General features: G+C 38.7%; 3 protein-coding genes across 8 annotated transcripts in view; 2 read left to right on the top strand and 1 right to left on the bottom strand.

Annotated features, from left to right (window-relative positions):
- LOC307045943 (phospholipase B1, membrane-associated-like) overlaps positions 1-21,413 on the bottom strand; it is an 82,680-nt gene that overhangs the window by 24,732 nt on the left and 36,535 nt on the right. The gene's annotated exons all lie outside the window — the stretch shown is intronic.
- On the top strand, positions 1,330-8,121 carry cdca4 (cell division cycle associated 4). Of its 5 annotated transcripts, XM_079694478.1 has the most exons (4): positions 1,370-1,487; positions 4,003-4,064; positions 5,022-5,159; positions 5,481-8,121. In XM_079694478.1, the coding sequence occupies exon 4, from the start codon at positions 5,490-5,492 to the stop codon at positions 6,399-6,401; it is 912 nt and encodes a 303-aa protein (XP_079550604.1). In that variant the 5' UTR covers positions 1,370-1,487; positions 4,003-4,064; positions 5,022-5,159; positions 5,481-5,489; the 3' UTR covers positions 6,402-8,121. The 5 variants fall into 5 exon arrangements, with proteins under 5 accessions (XP_079550603.1, XP_079550604.1, XP_079550602.1 ...); XM_079694476.1 differs by having other exon boundaries at positions 4,003-5,159; XM_079694475.1 differs by having other exon boundaries at positions 1,372-1,487; positions 3,853-5,159.
- On the top strand, positions 14,034-18,550 carry LOC307013733 (SERTA domain-containing protein 3-like). Its single transcript, XM_079641285.1, has 2 exons — positions 14,034-14,185; positions 15,413-18,550. Exon 2 carries the CDS (start codon positions 15,417-15,419, stop codon positions 16,173-16,175), a length of 759 nt encoding a protein of 252 aa, XP_079497411.1. The 5' UTR covers positions 14,034-14,185; positions 15,413-15,416; the 3' UTR covers positions 16,176-18,550.

Here is a 21,413-nt window from a genome sequence, read left to right as displayed (position 1 = left end):
GATTGCCCACTTTACTTTAAAATGAGTCTGCAGCCTGCTTTAATTACTTTCCAAAACTAAAGTACATTACATTTAGCTGACGCTTTATCCAAAGCAACTTACAATACCGTACATGTAATAAACAATAAAGATACAAACTCAGAACAACAAGAAAAATGCAGATATGTTCACTTAAAATATGCCAATCTTCACTAGGTACTACCTATATTCATACATCGTCATTTAATCATATTGTGAATAATTCCGAAGGAAATACACAAAATAGTCTACCTAGTTTATTTCCACTCCTGGGAACTTTTGTATTTCTAATTTGTGAATATTATAAACAATGAATTTACTCAAAAATAGGTATTTTGTGTACTTAGTTACTTTCCACCACTTGGTAATATTTGTATTTATAATATGTGAATATTCAAAATGTAATAACTGAAAAATAAACATGTACAGTAACCTACTATACTACTTTCCACGACTTTGTACTAAATGTATTCATAATCTGTGAATATTCTGAATTATTCCTCCACCACTAACTAGTTGTTTCTTTGTTTTTCTTTTGTATATAAAAAAAAAACAAGCAACTGTTAAATGAATGCACATTCATCACTAACAAGCAACATAACTTAAAATGTTTAATTCCTTGTCTACTCAGTTACTTTCCACCCTTGGGTGCTCTTTGTATTTATAAATTGTCCTTTTTTATGATTAATGGAATTACTCAAAAATAGGTATGTTGTCTACTAAGTTACTTTCCATCATTGGGTAATATTTGTATGTATAATATTCAAAATAATTCCAAATGTGATAGCTAAAATATAAACATAGTTAGTTGTTCTTATATATTATTATTTGTAACTTATTTATATAGACTACATGTTAAATGAATGCACATTCATCACTAACAGCCAATTTAACATAATATTTTTAATTTCGTGTCTACTTAGTTACTTTCCACCCCTGATTACTCTTTGTATTTACAATATATGTGAATATTCCAAAATAAGTCGTACTTACGACTGTGCACTGAAAGTATTCATAATTTGTGAATCTCTTGAAGAAAACCTAAACCACTAAATAGTTGTTTGTTTTTCTTTTATATATATATAAAAAAAATGGGTACATCATGTATATCAAATTAATGCACATTCTTCACTAACATCCAGCACAACTTATAGATGTTTAATTTCTCGTTCTCGGGTGAAAACTGCAGGCTTTCACTTGTTAGTCAAATTAAAGCGTCTGGAGAGGGAGAAAGAGCAGGGAGAAATCATTAGAGAGGAATCCCAGGCATATGGCTGGCTTTTGTCGGCTCCCCTCCCCCTCCCGTCCCTTCCTTCCCTCCCTTGCTCCGCAGCAGCAGCAGCAGCAGCAGGACAGAGGTAGTTCAGTTTTTGAAGCCGTGGCATGAATGATCTCATCTGAACCTGATCTCCGCTTTCCCTGCCGTCGATCCTATGACCGAGACGGGAATAAAATAACACAAACACGAGGTGAGTACCGGGCCGTTAGTCGCCGTTGTTACCCGGCGAGACCGTGGTTTTTTGTTTTTTTTCCGGGGGAACTTAAACAGCCCAGCCGCGGTAAAAAAAACTCTTGTTTTTGGCTAGAAAAAGGAGGAAGGACCGTGGAGGATGTGTGTGGGTGGGCGCTGTAGGCTAATTAGCCGAACTTGCTAGCATTTATGTTGTACAAGCAATACATAAAGAAGGTTATATTGAGACCAACTGTTTTCATTTTTCTACTGTTTCACTGAACATATTAGCACAGTTAGCTTAGCTCATAAAGTCAGAGCCGTAGCTTAGCTAGTAGCCGGCTAGCTGTTAGCTACTAGCGCAAAATGGCCTCATTGTCGCTCGGTAGCTCTGATGCTGAAAAGACAAAGCATGCGGCAGTCACGGCCAGCAGCTCCGAGCCGCTCTCTACAGCCGCTCTGCAAGCTCCACAACACCGGCTCATAACGCTTAATTAGTGTTATTCACAGGGAAATGTGAAAAATACAATGTCGCCGTGTTGTGAGTTTATTTACACGTTTAGTACGGTAGGCTGTGAAAGTGGAGAGGTTTCGGTGTGCAGTGGGGGATGGGTCATGCTAGCAGCCATTGACGTAAAGCAAGGCTGCATTCTGTTTGGCTCCTAGCATAATACAAGGGCTCAGTTTAATACAGAGGTGGAAGAAGTACAAAGTTGCACTACCAGATTTTAGGAATACTCTGTTACAATTCAAAGTCCTGCATTCAAAACGTTACTGAAGTAGAAAAGTATTAGCATTAAAATATACTTAAAGTACCAAACAGTACAAGTACTCATTATGCAGATTTTAGAACAATATATATTATATGTTTTGATTATAATTATTGTTGCATGTAAAGGTGCAGCTAGTTTTAATTTAAACCTGTATGCTGCAGGGTAGCTTGTGAATGTTACTCAAGGTGTAACTAAAATCTTATGTAAGGGTTGTTTATATTTCACATTATTTATCACCATCTGCTAAGTTACTAAAGAAATTAAATGTTTGTAGTAGAGTCAAAGTGCAACATTTACCTCTGAATTGTCGTGGGGTAGGAGTACAAAGTAAAAGATAGACAAGTACAATTGTATTTAAGTACAGAATACAGATTAGTTACTTTACACCAGTGGTTTAGTAGTCATCTTTCTATAGCTGTGTATAGTAGTGCTGTGTTGCATATATACAATTGTCTAATACAAGTTTTGTGAATACAATATTATTTGCGTAATATTTTTGTTTTTTTACATTTGATTACTCATTTCCTGCTAGACAAGTTTATTTGAACATCACATGTGTCAGCATTTCCTTGTTTTATCTTGTTGAAACTGTGTGAGTACATTTACATAACATGACAGGAATGTGTAAGTTTAAACTATTGGTTGTGCAGGAAGTGGTATGGATCTTGACCGCTGCAATAAGCATCTCTGGCAGACAAATTATGTCCTAATAATCAATATATGTTTGGGTTATACTTGCAGCATTTGAAATGATAGGTGCCTATAAGAACATGATTCTTTTAGGGTGTCTTTGGTGTAAAGTTATTGCATTTTGTGTTATTGTATTATAGTGGTTTTTCATGTCAAATTTGTCAGAAAATCTCTGAATATATTGAAAATATAACACATACTGATAGTTTTAGTGTATATGTCTGATATTTTAGGGTAATCAAGATATCATTTTTGGTTCATTTACATTCTGTAGGTGTTATGTTTTTGCATCAGTTGTATGATGTGAGTTTGTCTGCTACAGGTGCGACATAAGAATGATCAAGTTATAGACCCAAGTCATTTAAACTCTGATTTATACAACACATATTATCTTGAAATTTGACCCAAAAATGCTGAACCATATGGTGTTCAAAACCACCCCTTTTCTATATACCTGTAAATGTCATGTCCCAAACATGTCCCAAACTGTTGTTTCTTCAATTTGCAGTGTGCTTTCTCTCAGGTTGTAGGTCTTCCTGGTTTTATCCAATTGAACTTTTACACGTTGTTGTTGTTCTTCTTTTTTCTTCCGAGAGATATTGCTCTATAGTGTGTCTTGTTTAACAGGGACCAGCCACAAATGCACTACACAAGAAGCAAACATTTCTCCATACTTCTTTTCCTACCCTTTTTGTATTTTAGATCCACGGGCACTTTCATAAATGACTTTTTTCCTATTCTGTCCAATGTGAGGAAATGTTATTCCCTGTGCAAGCGAGGACTCAAAGAAAGTGAAGGCTCCCAAACAATTCAGTGTATATTAGATCTACTTCTTTTTTTGGTAAGGGTTACATCATTCATGTGATCAAGCAGGGGAAGACAGTAGCTGTAACTTAATCTTTCTTTCTCATTTCATATCAGGTTGTCATGTGTGTGAAGAAGCAAAGTTATTCCCACATTAAAGGCTGGAGAGAAGGAGCGGAGAGTTTACAATCAACCCCAAATAAGAAATTTGTTTGACTATATGTTGATTAAATGTCAAATGTTACAATTGTGTTTTTGTCTTTCTAGTTTTTGGCTTCAAAATCTTGCACAACACTCCTGCAGTCTTACAGTGTGTTAATTTGGTGATGGTATGTAATTTACACTGATTATAGGGTCCTGGTTTTGCCTGGTATTTTAAGATGAACATTTAAAGGAAAACAAACTCAGCTTTGTTGGAGATGAATTTTGAAAATAATAGCAGTGTTTTCCATTAGCTTGATTTTGGTTTCCAGCAGAAATGTGGGGCTTCTTTTGTAAAATTGCTAACAACTCTTTGCTGTTTGCTTTTTACTATGTAAACCCTATTGCTATGCTGTTACAGTCAAGCATGTATCAATACCATTGTCATTGTACCCCTGGTTTTTACTTTTTTGTGATTATTTTTAAAGAAATGTATCACAAAGTTTAAATTAGGTGGATCATTCTCCAAAAATGCCCTGGTTTTTTTTACACTGGAGACACAGCTGGACACAATGCACATAATTTTTCTGTCTGGAAAATTAAATGCCCCAGGCAACTGTTCAGTCCTCAGTCTCCTTCTTACGATTATTTTTGGGGAGTCAGAGGGCCTTCAATGTTGGCAGGAGTGTTTTATTCCTGTAAGACAACAGTGTGCCAAACGGTGTGTAATAAGGAAGTTGACTCTACTCTTCTTCCCCTCCTTCAGTGAAGAGAAAGTGAAAATCTTGTTCTACTAGTTTTTGAATCGCGGCGTGTGTAGACCCGGAAACCTGTTATCCCTTGTAAATACTAGTGGTTCATGGTGGTGTATTGTATTGTGATATTGTCAATGCTATTTTTTGTCATATTCTTATCACTTTTACCCCCTTAAAAGCACCTATTGATTAGCATATGTTCTTGCTCACAGGTGGCAGTGGGAAAGAATATAAGTGCACTGATCATGTAACTTGAGTGCTGTGTTTGTTTTCTGACAAAGGTCTGTCAAGTCTGTGCTTACTTTGATGCAGCGTTTGCATTTAGTTGGTAACCATGCTATTTTCGGTGGCTCAGTGGTCTGTTAAAAGTGTGGTTGTTCCGCCCAGCAGGAGTCTTGCCTCAGACTGGCCTAAAATGGGCAGAAATGGTGCTGAACAAAAGCTGCTTGTCACTCGTACAAAAGTACTTGAAGCGTTGCAGCCGGGACCGAGCTGCATTTCTATTGCCTGTGCCTCTCAACAGGAAAGGTATAGCAAACTTTAAGAAAAAAACTACAACAAACATTTACTGTTTACTGTAGTCCATTGAGGGTTTAAACCTGTAGTTTATTTATAACGTCACAGCTGCTGTTGAGCAGCTTGTAGCTCCCTCATGACCATACACAGATAAAACACCACATAGCCTTATTACATCACACATTTACATAATTAATTACATGGCACTTTTTCACAACAATCTTAGCTAGTGAACAGTAGGCATTTTGTGTGTTGTAAGTGTGATACATTTACTGATTCTAAGATAAGTGTCAAATGTCTGACTTTTTTTCTTTCTCCCCGCCATCACCACAGAGAGACAACATGTTCCCGAAGGGCACCAAGCGCAAGTTCTCAGACCCCGGAGAGGAACCGGTCTCCGAGGAGGACCAGGTCCCGGTGACTCCATCTGTGGCGGCCCGGACGCTGACGTCTGCATACAGCCTACAGCGGCAGTCGCTGCTTGACATGTCGCTGATCAAGCTGCAGCTCTGCCACATGCTGGTCGAGCCCAACCTGTGCCGCTCGGTGCTCATAGCCAACACAGTGCGGCAGATCCAGGAGGAGATGACCCAGGACGGCACCTGGCAGATAATGACCCAGGCGCTGGCAGCCGCCCAGTGTCCCGCAGACCGCCTGGTGGCCACAGAGGTGCTGTGCCGGCAGACGGACCCGGCGGGGCAAAGCCCGAAGCCCTGCTCAGGGGCCGGCCTGGAGGAAGGCTACCACGCTGAGGAGGTGGTGATGGAGGGAGACGTGGAGACAGAGGTCACCATGTCCACTTTGTCGCCCGTCTCCCCCCAGCTGTCCTCGGCCTCGTACCTCGCAGGTCCCTTTGGCATGGGACCCTGCTGGGAGGAAGAAGAAGAAGATGGTGAGTGCGAGGAGGATGAAGAGGAGGACAGCGAGGAGTGTGCGTCTGAGAGTGAAGAGGGGGACCGGGACCACCTGAGCCCAGATACCAGGACAGGGGAGCAGGTTTTTGGGACTTTTGAGATCAAACACCCAGCGCCGCCCCCTGACCCGGCCCTCGAGGAACTGTTTTCAGACGTGGACCCGTCCTACTACGATCTCGACACGGTGCTGACAGGCATGCAGAGTGCTCCTAAGATGGGGCCTTACGATCTGCTGGAGAGCCTTTCCTCTCACGGGCCCACAGCCCTCAGCTCCAGCTCGAGCTGCAGGTCAGACCTGAACGAACTGGACCACATCATGGAGATCATTGTGGGATCCTGAAACTAAAAACATTCCTCTGGCCTGTCAGAGCCCTCAGACTCTTTCCAGACTATGCACAGTACACATGTGCATGTTCTGTATGTGGTATTGTTACACATGGAGATTGTTAGAGGTTTTGGGGACAAGGTAGGGAATTAACAGCAAGCCAAGTAGATTTTGGGATCGGCTGTTAGAGGTGTATTTAGTCTTCTAACGGTCACTTAGGCAAGTCGGCAGCTGCTGTTGGGACCCTCCTCTTTTATTCAGAAATTGTAATTGGCAGTTAAAGTAGAGATCAGAAATGAATGAATTTTGGGATTCACAAGCCACGTTGGTCTGTGGGTGAAGCGGTTAGTTTCCTACTTTGTTGATGAAATCCAAAACTTGACAATACGTGTGAGAGAGGGCGAAGATAATTACCTATACCATGATGCATTCTTATTTACGTACTTTCCATGTTTACGTATGTCATACATTCTGTCGTACTAGCTCCTTCTGGTCGTATTCTCTGCCATTCTGTCCATTTTCTATTTATTGTATCATGGACTGAGGAACAACTCATCACACTACATGCATCAGAAACAGAACAAATTGTAAATCCAAATCTATGAATCAATGCATATTTTCCTAAAGATTTGAGCAATTATGAATGGAATATATGTATATGTACGTATGTGTATATAGAAATATATTTTTTGCATTATACAGCTGGGGGATTTTGCAAGTATCATTTGATATTAATTATTATTTTTCCCTCCCAAGCGGTTTTTAAGATTTTAATGTAGCCAGACTCGAGACAGTGTCTTCCCATGGTTTGGTAAAAACAAGTCGACTGTAACAGGTTTCAGGACTGGCATCGAAACACTTTTTCAAGGCGCTGTTCTTTCATTTTCTCAAAAGCTTTACGCACGGCAGGGAGATAACTCCAGGACACCAATCAAATGCTGGATAACATTTGACTGTTTCTGTTAAGTTAACAGTAGCCAGTGGTAAAACGTAAGTCATTTTCCTGCCCTGCTTTACATACAGATCTAATAACAATAATAACAACAGCTCTTTTTCCGGAAGCATTTTTGGAGAAAACCCCGGGGTGATAACTGCATCAAGAAGCCATATTTCTTTCTCTAATTTGTTAGAACAACAAATGAAGAGTTCTGTTTGTCAACCCAACCTAATTTATTGTTTTATTTATTGTATTTATTATATCTAGGTACCGACATGCCATATTGACGTATCAATTCAACCACGAGGCCCGATGAAATTATATTTATCCAAATTTTCCCTCCGTTTTGAATGCAGTACCTATTTATTACTCACATTTTTTATTATTATTAGTAGTAATAATAATAACCGGGTTACTATTCAAATCACTATGCAGCTCTGTCATACGTGTTTCAAAATGATTGTATACGACTCAATGTCCTTTAATTCTTTTATGCAAACAGTTGCCTTTTCTCCTAAAGATGTGGAAAAATCAAATGCATTTTTCAAAAAATTGTTCATTATCATCGTGATGAAGAGATTTAACTCAGGCAAACTAAATGTATTGACAAAAATACAGTATTACGACACGCTTATTACCTTACCACAACACTCCTGAAGGATGTCACTCTGGTCTGAATGGGAGCTAGAACTTCAAAGACTAATTACCGTTGTAAAATGTATGCATTTTTTTATATTAAGGAAAACCATTGTAGCATCTTTGTAAATATTTTTTATAATAAAAGGTGCAACTATTAAATGTGTGAACTGGATCAATCATTTTAGTATTAAGCATATTTTATCTGGTTTTCTTACTGCTTTTAAAAAAAGACTTGTTTGACCTATTGGCGAGCATGAAAGATAAGGCTCGTCAAGACACTGCAGGCTGGGGGGGGGGGGTAACAGATTGTATGTAAAGGCATTATGCAATCAGGATACAGAAAAAAAGGTAACTGTTACATAAAGTAGACTTAGTTAGATAACTTTTTTTTTTTTTTTTATAAAATAAAGAATGGGGATTCCTAGCAGTCCTTAATGAGTCCACGTTACAGAATAGAATATATCTTTATTGTCATCATACAAAGTACAACGACATTTCTTTGGCAACTCTCACTGCAGTAAAACATAAACACAGATAAACAAGAGTAAAAGTAATATATTAACGGCAAACAATAAAGAGTAAGCACACATTGGTAATAGAATACAAATGGGTAGACATGCATAGTCTGACAATAATATTATACAAAAGTGTTTTTTTTAAAGTATGTATTGCACATAACAGTGATACGTTACAATACATTTTTAAATAAAGACAAATGTGTTATAGGTAGATGTATCTAGCCTAGATTTTGTTTTTAACAGTACTTTTTATTATTGTATTTGCAGTATGGTGGACACCTGAGGCCTGTACGACGAAGCCGGATTTTCGCTTAGCGAGCTAACTTCAGGGAAAACTCTGGGTTTCCGGTCCTACATCGCTGGTTCACTTCTTAGCGGGCTAGATCTCCATGGTAACTTATGCTGAGCGGCTAACCAGAGGCCTGTACTACAAATCTAGTTCAACATAGAGGTTAGGTAAGGTTGCGGGCTAAGAGATCAAGTCAGTGAAAGCACCACCTGCTGACCAATCAGAGCTCAGTGTGCGGAGTTTAAAGCGATCAAGTCATATTCCAGGAGAAAGGAAATACAGTTTAGACTGCTTGTTGCAGGAAAGACGGCCGGCAAAAATCACCGACTGTGTGAACGTGAAAATTAATAGAACATCACCTCCCATCTTCAGAGCAATCTGACTATTATAACATTAGCGTTAAGAAAGCTTACTTAAATATCTGCCACAACAAAAGTAACCGGATCAAAGTAACATTACGTACAGTCCGCGGCACTGAGTGCAGACGTCGATGTGTTCCATTATCATTCATATTTTCTTATCTGAGTCAGCTTCTTGAGCCGTATCTGGCCCTGCAACATTTTACAGTGTCACCTACTGTAGCCCAGGGATCACCAACTACATTTGTCCAAGGGCCAAAATGTATCCAATAGACACTTTCGCGGGCCAGCAATTTTTGAAAGTAATCAGAATACAGTTACAGTTTAAGTGTCTGAAAAACGTATTCAGATTACTTTTAGAATACTTTTGAAATGTTTTATTTTTCCATAACAGATGGGTATGTTTTGGTGAACAGGAGACACTTATTTTACTGTTTTAATGGCTTATCAAGAACTCAAACACAACATCTTGGTGTCATTCTGGACAGCTTTCTCATCTGCACCCCACATAAAAAACATCACCCGGACTGCATTCTTTGTACTGTCTTAAAACCTTTCCTTGGAATATGTTATGAATTGTAAGGTGTCCTTGGGTGCTTTGTAAGGTGTCCTTGGGTGCTTTGAAAGGCGCCCCTAAATAGAATGAATTATCATTATTATTTATTATCTGAAACGATGTAATAACTTTTAAAACTGTTTCCAGTCACTTGCCCCATGCATTCAGCAGCAGCAGGCCATTCACTTTGATTTGATCCCGTTATGAAATGTCATAATTTCGACAATAAATAAATGCTACATAAACGTTATATTGCACATTTTATCTAACCATGCCGTTTCTAACTTTCAATATATTTTAAAAGAGATCTCTCTCATTTTCGTGCGGGGGCGGGGCCTCACAGACACCATCTCTCTAGCTCACAGACATGCTGCAGCGCTGTGCAGTGTGCACACAGTTCTGCTGGTAATGAATATTACATTTTGTGAGGAAACTTTTCCACCAATAATTCCAATAAGTATTCCAAAATGTATTCACTTCAGGTTTACGAAAGTAACTGAAATCAGATTACTCGTTTTTCAAATGTAATACCAGCTGAATACAGTTAGCCTACTTGATTTTTGTATTCTGATTACGTAACGCCGTTACATATTCCGTTACAACACAACCCTGCTTCTAGGCTACTGTCCTGCAGCGCCTGCCTCTCTGTTGGACTCTTTCGCAGCGGGGCTGCTGCTGTGGTGCCGAGCGCATTAACCGGACTCTTCACAACAAGGATCACTTCTTCTTCAAGGCAGGGAAGGTTTCGCAGTACACAGTCTAGTGTAACGTTGTAAAAAAAAAAAAAGGGTGGGGGGCGAACGCAGTAACCACTCCGCCAACGCCACAGTCACCCCCGTCGTGCGGGCCGGATGAGAATGTCTGGCGGGCCGGATGTGGCCCGCGGGCCGCCAGTTGGTGGTCACTGCTGTAGCCTATGCAGAAGTATTATGTTAAGCAACACATTAAGTTGACGAAACACTCGAGTCAAATGTAATTAAAGTCAGATCGTGTCTTAGACGGGGAAGTGATATCATAAACCTGTACGCATTCAAACAATTTTTCTTTTACCAGCTGTATTCACCTTGCAGGTGCAGCTATGTGGCTTTTATCTTGGATAAAGTGTTTAAGTCATGGATGTTTAAAGTTTAACGTGTTCATATTTGTCTAATATTATCGTTGACTTTTCATTCAGAAGTAGGCTATGACGCACTGCGCTGTCAGTACGCTTGTCCATGTTTGTGATTGTTCGAATGCTCCAAATACCACCCCTTTCATGTGAAAAGGCACCTAACTAGATAGGGCAAAACTGGCTTGAGTTAACGAGTTGATAACCAGCGTCGTAGGACCTCTTAGCGAGGGCGCGTTTGTTTTGGATTAGGTAAACCGGGCAACTCAAACATATCCAGGTTATGTTGAACCGGCTTCGTCGTACAGGCCTCTGATTCATAAGACAAAACTTTGTTTGCTTTTACAGCATTACTTTTGTAAACACATTTTCATACAAAATATCCTGTCCTGATGCAGGAGCACTATTTTTACTTTTCATTCATAGTGATATTTTTGTGACGAGGCCACTTTTTGAAAACGAGTTAGAGTAAATGGAAAGTTGCAAGGCTGGAAATTGTACGACATTTTTCTGAGCAAAATGCCACTGCAACCATGAAAAGGCAAAACATGCATCAGTATTTAGAGTTGTCTTTACACAAAATAATTAAAATCAGGAAAGATATTACGAGAATTGGGACAAACTTTCAATGCTTCAACCATACTTTTTTAAAGAAATTTGCCTTCAGAAATACAGCTACAACTACTGCCTATTTTTTATACTTGATTAATCTACAGATATTTTACAATTACCTGTTAAGCCCATGAAAGGTCCAACAATTGCTATAACAACTTCTCATAACGGTCCACTGCAACTCTTACTACTTTTAAATCCAGGCTGAAGACTTTTCTTTTTGCCGCTGCTCTTAATTGAGCTATTCACATCTTAAACTGCACTGTAAACTTGTATTGATGTATTTTTTCTTTTAATGTTTATTTTATTATCTTTGCTTTTTAATGACTGTTTTTAAATGCCATTTTCTTAATGTCTTTTCTTTTTATAAAGCATTTTGAATTAACTTGTGTTGAAAGGTGCTATATGAATAAACTTGCCTTGCCTTGCTAAACAGTATTTCTGTAGATGCCTTGCTTTGTTCAAACAAAAAACCAAGTTGCCAAAAGAGCACGGGAAGTCCTATCATTTGAGAAGCTTCACTTAGAGAATATTAGAATTAATTCACTACATCTGCCTGAAAAATGACTGAATTGATAGTGGTAAGTGATGAAGGTGTATTGTGCACTGCTACAGTAACTGCTGAGGTTTCTTATGGATGATTTTTCAAAATGAAAGTGAATTCGATGTAACTCTGGTGCAGTTTGGCTGCAGAAGGACCTTTGCCCACACGTGCTCTCACATGATGACGTTGTGAGATTCTGTATGAGATATGCAGAGAGTGTTTGATTCAACAGAACATAACTTCTGTTTGCACAATGATTACACAACACCTGTGCATAGTGGGTTTTTTGTTTACTAATGATGAATGCTGCTTCTATTCTGCTGAATAGAGATTGTTCACAGTCTTGAACATGCCCAAAACCTTGTCTTAAACTGCCCAAAAGTAGCTGTTCATAAAATCCTCGCTCAATGTGCATGTTGGCCTGCTGCCTAGCCTTCGTTTGCCCATAGTTAAAGATTAATGGACTCTCGGTGACTCAGCAAAAAAGCAGCCCGAGGAAAGAACGAGTCATTAGAGAAAGAGACTATTGTGTCTTAAAAAAGCATCAACACGGAGAACACTAAATGTGATGCAGAAAATCGGTGCAGTTACAGAAATGCAATTCTACTTCAATATAACATACTGAACTTTTTATTACATGTGTTATCTCTCAGTCGACTACATTGCCCTTAAAAATGTGAGTAGTTAATAAGTGCTTGTTTTAGCCTTCAGGGGCTTATTATTAACTTGTAATATGTAAATACAACATTTTTCACAAAGGAAAACATTTTAATTAGACGTAATAACACAATAAATACCACCTATTTAAACTACTTTAAATTAGCTGCCTTAACACAACTTACAATTATTTGTTCACGTTTTTAGGGACAAACCGCTAATTAACTAACCCTAACATGCTTAATGGTCATGACTTACTCACTAGACTTTGTCGTTTTTAATGTGTTTGACACCAATTTAAAGAGCTCAAAGGCACATTAGAATTCATTATGTGTTTTTGATGGATTTTAATTAACATGCATATGTCCCCAAATCACCACAACATAAAGGTCAGGAAATACTTAATATAATAATGTTTTAATGTTGGATATTTACTTTCTGTTCAGAAGAAGAAGAAGAGGAAAGAGAAGTAGAAATGCTGCGAGGGCTTCAGGAGGAAGTGGCTGAAAATCGTGAATGAAGAGTCTCCTTATTTGGTGTTTGCCCTCCCCCATCTTTCCTGTAGACACCCGCCCCCCCCCCCCCCCCCCCCCCCCTCGCCCCCCGCCCCCTTCCTCCCTTCTGACTCACTGGTCCCTTTAAAATGCTGCGTTCAGGTGCACACTGCCACTTTCTAGGCTTTTCTAGATATTTCCAACGCTGATATGTAGCCCTACACGTTTCTTATATTTCATTGAGGATCCTAATACAAAAACGAATTGATCATTGTGTTTTTCTATTCACGATTCTCGGGAATATCCTTTCTAGTGATTTGAAAGTCTGAAAGGATGTTCACAGATGATGTGTTTCTTATCTGTGATGCAATAAAACATATTTGGTTCTTCACTCCAAAAAGTTATTAAAATCATATGACATTGAAATGTTCTTTACAATTATTCCACCCATTATCAGTATGCATCAGGTAAGGCTAACATTCAAGGTTCTTCATAAGCTTAGCTTTTGACACTTTAAGTACAATTAGATAAGATGTGACTTATACTTAAGTAAGTTTAATTACACAATTTACACTGTGGAATTAGTAGGGTAAGTAAATAATATAAATAGTTATCCCACCTGACCCTTGTCAACCTAAATATTTGTTGTAGTCTTACAGATATAAATTATATTTTTTTGAGTTTTAGTTTTTTTTAATGTGTATTTTATATAAAAATCAGGATTTAACACTGACACCGATCACATAACTCAAGACATAACCAATTTCAACGCTCACGTTGTCCTACGATCTTATCACTGATTGTTATGGGCCGTCCCTGAATGCAGCGTCAGTAACCAGCCGCTTCACATTCGCTGCCCTGTGAGTGACGGAGGCGGAGGTTTGATCGGCAGGGGATCTGTCCAATCAGCGCCGCCCTGTGATCTCCGAAACCCCGCCTCCTGCTCTTCCTCCCCCAGCTGCTGCTCTACGGAGCATTCCTCATCTTCCTGGGGCTCGAGAGCAGAAGAACGCGTCGACGAAAACCAACCGAACCGAAGACACGACGGATTCAAATCCCTTATGACACTTACCGAGGGCACGTAAGGTTAGTTTTAACCTCTTTCTTATGCTTTATCAAAAAAAATCCTCATGTTTAGTCCTAAAACTTGGTTTGAATGGAGCTAGTTTTCCCCTTCTGAAGTCCGTTAAAGGGGGTTGGGGGTTTACTCAGGGGTCCTGGGGAAGAATAAGTATGATGGAGTGACATTGTTTTTATATTTCACTACTATAAAGCGAAGAAATGGTTGGAATAGGTTGTTTAATCATACATTTGAGTTTATTTGGTTGTACATCTCTCTGTTAGCCAGGCTGCTTTTAATCTCCTCACTTGGGGGTTAAACTCTCATCAAATGGGGCTTTATGTGGTCCCATCTGTTATTTGAGAAAACATCTGAGAATATGATCAAACTAATAGACAAATGTGTCTCTGTAACGATGAGTAAAGTCTCTCAGTCTCACAGTGAGTCATACACCAGTTGTAATGTTCACTTTGAAATGTGAATGTAAAAAGCAGGTTCACCTTGAAAAACTTGTACAGATTGAGAATAATGTGTCTGTAGTTGAAAGCTGATTGATTGAAAATGAATGAGAAACTAACTAGCCATGGTGCTATTACATAAACTGGATGCAAGGTTTATTACATGGCAGGGCAGCCTCATGGGATCCTCAATGTGTCTCAGTGATCCCAAGAAACAAGCACCTGGTTTAAGATGCTACTAGCTAAGTTTCCTTTTTTTAAAGTTAAGAGTTTAGTAGACAGCAAGTCTTTATGACTTTATAAAATGACAGATGCTTGTGTGTCTTAAAGCTTAACTTAATAATCAATTATTTGATCTACAGAAAATGTATAACAATTTAAAAATGTTCAATTATTAAATTATCTTGTTTTATTTAGATATTAGTCCATGTTTTTACATTGAATGAATGATCGATAATATAAAGAATAAATCAGACTTTTAGTTTTTTGTAATTTTGTTTGATTGAGACAAATGTTATGTGGCAGTGTTTTCACTCTCTCTCTTCTACTTGGGTCGTGTCTCTTGTCTTAAAAAGTTGATAACACTTAATGTAGACGATTTTTCTAATATGACAGAATTTCAATTTGGCAGGAATACACTTAATACCGGTGCCATTGTAGAATACAAAATGTAAATATATTAACATTAGCTGCAATACTGCAAAAATATGAATATAAAGTCAATCAATGCATATTGGCGTAATGTGATGTACATCAACCTTGAATGTTAATCTATATATATGTGTACCAATGTAGGTCGATGTTGGGTCGCGGTGTGAAGCGGAAGTGGAGCTGCCTGGAGGAGCTGGAGGCCGAGGCCCGCCCTGCTGCTGCAGAGAAGGAGAGGGATGGGGAGGAAGGTAAGGGAGATGAGGACGGGTTCCTCGTGGGTCCATCCAAATCCGCCATGAACCACCTGCAGCAGCGGCAGCTCGTGCTCGGCCTCTGCATGGAGAAGCTCCAGAGCTACCAGGCCGGCATGGAGCTCAGCCTGCGACGCTCCGTGCTTCTCATCAACACGCTCCGGCAGATCCAGGAGGACATGCAGAGCGACGGGACGGGGACATCGGAGACGCTCCTCAACCACACAGACTCTTGCCTTCTCAGGGAGGACATGCAGGTTACGTGCCCTGGGTGTACAGAGGAGGATGGGGACAGCCTTTCTCCACCGCTGTCCCCTGAGTTTCCTTCCCAAGAGGCAAACAGCTCGCCAGACCAGCAGAAATCACTTCCTGCTGCAGCGATTAATACTTTTAGTGATGCAGTAAACGCCATGGGCTACCTCAGCGACCTCGCCCTGGACGACATCTTCGAGGACATTGACACATCAATGTATGAGACTTCAGAACTGCCTTCGGCCTGGTCGGCAGGCTCCCTGTGGCCCATCAGTGTGTCGCTGTGGACGGACGAAGACGTGAAAATGCGTCCTCCGAGCCTCCCATCGGCTGGAAGTCTCCAGTCGCGTCTGATGGACCTGAACGAGCTGGACCACATCATGGAGATTCTGGTAAAGTCCTGATCAGCAAGATGAACTCCTGAACATTTACTGCACACAGTCAAAGAGTCTGATCGCAGCTGAGGACCTGACCTTCAATTTTTAAGGCACCGCCTGATATTTGGGTTGAAAAAGGCGATTTAAGCTTCAACTGGATTCAGTTCATTCCTATGCAAATAACTCTTCTATGAAAATCCATCCAAAATCTTAAGTTATTTGCATGAACATGAATATTTATAACAATAGATGGAGAAACCATTTTAAATATGTTTAGGAAACACACACTTTTACATTGTCTTGGTTGCAATAACTCAGGTTGCCAAACACTTGACGGCACCTACAGGTTTTTCTAGAAGTCTCATTGGAATTAAATATAGGAAAACTTAAGCTATCAAATAATATGGTTGACATTCAACAAGTAAATGTTATTTCAAACAGACAGAGACTAATTTCTGCTGTTTTAAGTTGTGTGGGTCAATAATCTGTAGTAAAATAACATGAGGCATGTCTAGACAAAGTCGATACACCAATAGTGTTTTGCAACCATAGTAAAGTAACTGTAAAAGTGTCTAAAGTAGATTTTCCTTAATTTAGTAAAAATGATGATTCAGTTGGACCCTTAAATATCCACTACACATTGTTTATTCCACTTGTCTTTCCAAGTTTTTTTGTAGAAAGCAGCATCTCTCTGAGTGAATTCGCCAGAAGAGGAAACCTGAGTTTCCGTGTTTTGTGCGTCACTTAGACTGTAAGATCAGACCTGAGTTGATTAATTGAAATCCCGTCAATTACTTAAGAGGTGTGTCCTTCCAGCGTTGGAACTGAAAGACTTGTATCGCTCTACGTAGGATCTTTGAATCAGACATCAACCAACAGTCTTTGTGGCTGTGTTCATGCAGCAGTCAGAGTGGTGGACATTCTCTCTCTATATATATATATAAAAGGATAATGTGGCCACTGAATTTGGGGATATCCAGCCAAAGAAGTATCAAGTCCCCAGAGATGAATGCCACGTTCACAAGAAGCAGGAACAAATAATGACAAGATGTTTAAATGTCGGAATGCGTTTTATCTAATATTCTTATTTATGAATGAAAAATCCACCACAATCTGCAGCAGATAGTTTTTCTATGTTTAATTTGTTGTTCGGGTGTGAGTGTAAGTTATAATTCAGATTCTTTATGACTTTGGGACAAACTATTAGAAGCCTGTACGTGAATTACTCGCGGTTGACGTGAACAGTTTATCCTTGTCGGCAGCTTTACGGTAAATGCAACATGAAAAGCAGCTTAAAACATGTATTTGAAATTGTTATGTTAACCCAGTCTGGTGCTGACTTAGGAGCCAATCGCCTCAAGTCAACAATCAGCACTACTTCGCCATGTCTCAGAATTGTAAACGACAACAGAAGCCTACAGTATGTATTTTATGACCATGATGGTATGACTTCTATTGCAATGTACAAAAACATATATGTGTTTCTACCTGAAACTCTTATCCCCTGTCCATGATTTTCTATGTGTGGTTTCCTGTTCTACCTCCTGATGTCTCTTCGTCTACCTGGACACTCCTGTTTGTCACTGAAATATTTGCTATTTTTCACGGTTTTAACTCGGCTGAATATCCAATTCATTGCAATCCAATGCTTTCCTGTCAGACCAAAGCAATCCATCCTCATCTCCTTCTCATTTTAAAATGTGCCTTACTACTGAATTTCATTTTAGTGTATAGATTTAAGTGGTTGGCTGAGCTCCAGCTTCATTTGTAAAAACCTGAAAACTGAAGCGAGGTGTTCTTTAAAGCGCCTTTTGTTTCTTCTCCTTTATTTGCCTTTTTTTCTGTGCTCGATGAACACTAGCGGCATATGAGCTTAATATATCCTGACAGGATGACAGGAAACTAGCTGAGGGAGGAGGTGGCAGCGAGGGCCATGAGGGAAAAATAAGAGGAGGACATGGAGGTGGGAGGAGGGGTGGGGGGAAGCTACTTGCGTCACTTGTTCAGTGGGAGGGGTTTTGAGACTCAGACCACCGACCAATCACAGGAGATGTACAAGGAGACTACTGCTGCTGCTCCAACAACAACTTGTTTTTGCTCCTCATGGCTCTGCACAGAAATGCAGTGTTGGATTTCAGCGTCTGAAATGAAACTACTTCTCTGTTTTCTTTCTTTGTTTGTATTTGTTCTATCTGACAGGACCGAGTACAGAAAGCAGAAAGCTGCAGTGTTATTTATAAATGTATGAGTGTCAGTAAAGCACAAGCTGTATGTTGTCCATGCTGATTATGATATAAATATAACCGAAGGATGCTAAGTAATGAAATGATCATTAATAATGTATTGTATTTTTTGTGAAATATTTTATAGATTTTATTCAATAATAGTTAGAATACCAGAAACTGCCCTTGTCTGAGTCTTTATTCTTCATGCCTTTTCTTGTGAGGGTTTCTGGGGGGGGGGTCAGATATGTAAATATCACATCCAATTTGCAGAAAAGCATCTCATGAAACAAATATTACTCTAATTTCTACTAAACCATCTCTCTGCACCTCCACCATGCATACACAACGAGGTGTCAGTCATTCATCATGACTGACTGCATGTGGGTTTCTGCAGTTTTGCCTTGATTGAGGCCTCACAAGGAATTTTTACACAAACTTCACCCTAATCCTGCCTTATTTAGCGATTGGTTAGGCCGAATGTATAAACATCCTTTAACCTAAATGTAGACATGTTTGGAAAATACAGTTTTTTACGACAACCATGACATCTACCAAAAAGAACATTTTTTCATTTAATTTCAAACCTTTATTTAATCAGATTGGTCCCTTGAGATCATGGATCTCTTTTTCAAGGAAGACCTGCATTTGATATGATGTTACTAATACACTGTTTAAATTAGGTCTGCAACTAACAATTATTTAAGTTTTCAATTATTTTCTTGATTTATCATTTCGTTTATTTCTTAGTTTGGTCGATTAAATGTCATAAAATTGTGAAAAATGTCCTCCAGTGCTTCCCAAAGCCTAAGTCTAAATAGAGGACTAAAGGCAATTGAAAGATATTTACATTTAAGAATCTGGAATCAAAGCATTTCTTTGCTCATAAAGAAATGACTAAAACTGAATCACAGTAGTCTGTAAATAATTTGATAGTTGACAACCTATTGATTAATCTTTGCAGTTTTATAGTAAATAATCTAGCAACTTACTTAAACATATATTTTTTGATATGCGGTTATGTTAACACATTATAAAAAAAGTTAAACAAATAACATTATCTTTTGTTTTCTAAATGTTCAATAGATAGCACAATTACATCGTTATTGTGAATTAGTTTGGCCAAAATGTCGTGGCAGCTCTGCTTTCCACGTTATAGCTTGTTACAGGCAGGAATTAGCCTGGAAAGCTGCACTCAGGGCAAAATACCCATCAGTTCGATTTTTCCAAACAGGTTAAAAGGAAGCCAAGTCTGCCCTCTGGTGGTCATACCACTGAAGAGCAGGTCTGTGCTGATGAAGGTAAGCATGACGGTGCAAATTCAAAACGTCTGTTCAGTAGTGTGAGGAGATGAAGTGTTTTTGTAGCTTTACCACAAACTGATGTTTGCACAAAGCTTGCCTTTGTACTCTTGAGTAAAATAAATACCAGTTCTCCTTACAGTTGTGTACACAGAGTTCCTTGCACTGTCACTGGAAACTTTCCCACTTATTTGAGCGAGAAGTCAAATCCCATGTTTCACCCTCTGCAGCACTACATCACAATGCATCTGCAGGTTATGAAAAATATACACATTGCAAAAATACTACTATACAGAATATGTTGTTTGTTTACTTTTCTTGTTAAATATGTACGGCCCTCAAGGATTTTTAACCCATAAGGACCCACCGTGACACGGGTGTCACATGAACTATAAATGTTCTGGAAAGTTCCTTATAAAGCTTTAGCCTTGTTTTTATCTCATGAAGTCCCTAAGTGACACACACTGAACAGCCTGGTGGGTCATGGTTCAGGTCATGTGACTTTGTGTTCCCATGACAACATGTCCAAGATGTCCATGTGCCAGGCTAACACATGTGACATAACGAGCTACATTTCAAAAGCTTTTTTTTGTTGCTAAAGGTAAAATTCAAGCCATTTAAGAATTAAAATACTTACATAACATGTCCTTTATTACATTTAACCTGTTGTGGAAACATTTCTTGATCAAATTGATATGAAACAAATGAGACAAACATTGCTGTGACACTGGTGTCACATCAGGACTTTAACCCTAAACTTTCACAGTAAACCCAAAGTGACATATATACACAATTAGAAATATTATTATGATCTGCACAGTTAATTTAGCTGATTCAATTATATTTAGTTAATATATTCTTTATTCTTCAATTCAAAGAATGTAAAAACTAATTTAAACCAAAAAATCATCCTCGTTAATGAAGTTATAAATAAGAGTTATTTTACCATTAACGCCCAGTTATTTTAAACCCGGGGGGGGGGGGGGGGGGGGGTGTTCTTGTCAGAAATGTGTTCTTGGTGGTCTATTTAGTCAAATTATGTTCCCCTTCATTTTCCCAAAAGTAGAAATGGGTCCGGATTCTTATGGGTATATTACAAAAAAGTTAAAGGAATTTATGATGTTTGATGAAATAAACAAAATACATTTCAAGGTAAAAGGAAATATCACAAAATGGAAATAATCAAATTAAATTTCCTTAAACTTTGACTTGCTTAAACGTCAGGTAATACGTGTGCTTAAGTACTTCCTACCTCTGTAATCTCTAATAAAACAAGATCAATGAAAAGTTGTCCATATTGGTGCCTGGGCTTAATGCATCTACCTGGAGCCTAAAGTCTGCAGGACATCATAAAGTATCAGTTGATTTAGGCTATATTAGTATTGATTATCTTAATCTGCATAGTAACTAACTGTTAGACAAATGTAATGAGGTAAAAAGTAAAATAATATCCTCTCAGATGTAATATACATTGTATAAAGTATGTGGTATAAAGCAAACAATGCAAAAACTAAAGAAACGCAACTAGAAATTGTACTTTAGTATAGTACTTGATTAAATGTGTTCATTTACTTCCCATTCATCTTTCCAGGTGCTACATTCTTGGCCAGTAAAGCTGATGTGTTTTTCCCTCTTGCAGTCTGCTTTTCTATTTATTTTTAACTACATTTCTTCTCTCTATCAGTTCAGCACAGAGTCTGATTTCCCTCCAGAGGATAAGACAGAAGCAGAGTTAAAGTACG

The sequence above is a fragment of the Notothenia rossii genome (assembly GCF_949606895.1).
Source record: "Notothenia rossii genome assembly, chromosome: 7".
Lineage (NCBI taxonomy): Eukaryota > Metazoa > Chordata > Actinopteri > Perciformes > Nototheniidae > Notothenia > Notothenia rossii.
Note: the sequence above shows the minus strand (reverse complement) of the source record. Positions and strands in the feature narration are given on the sequence as shown.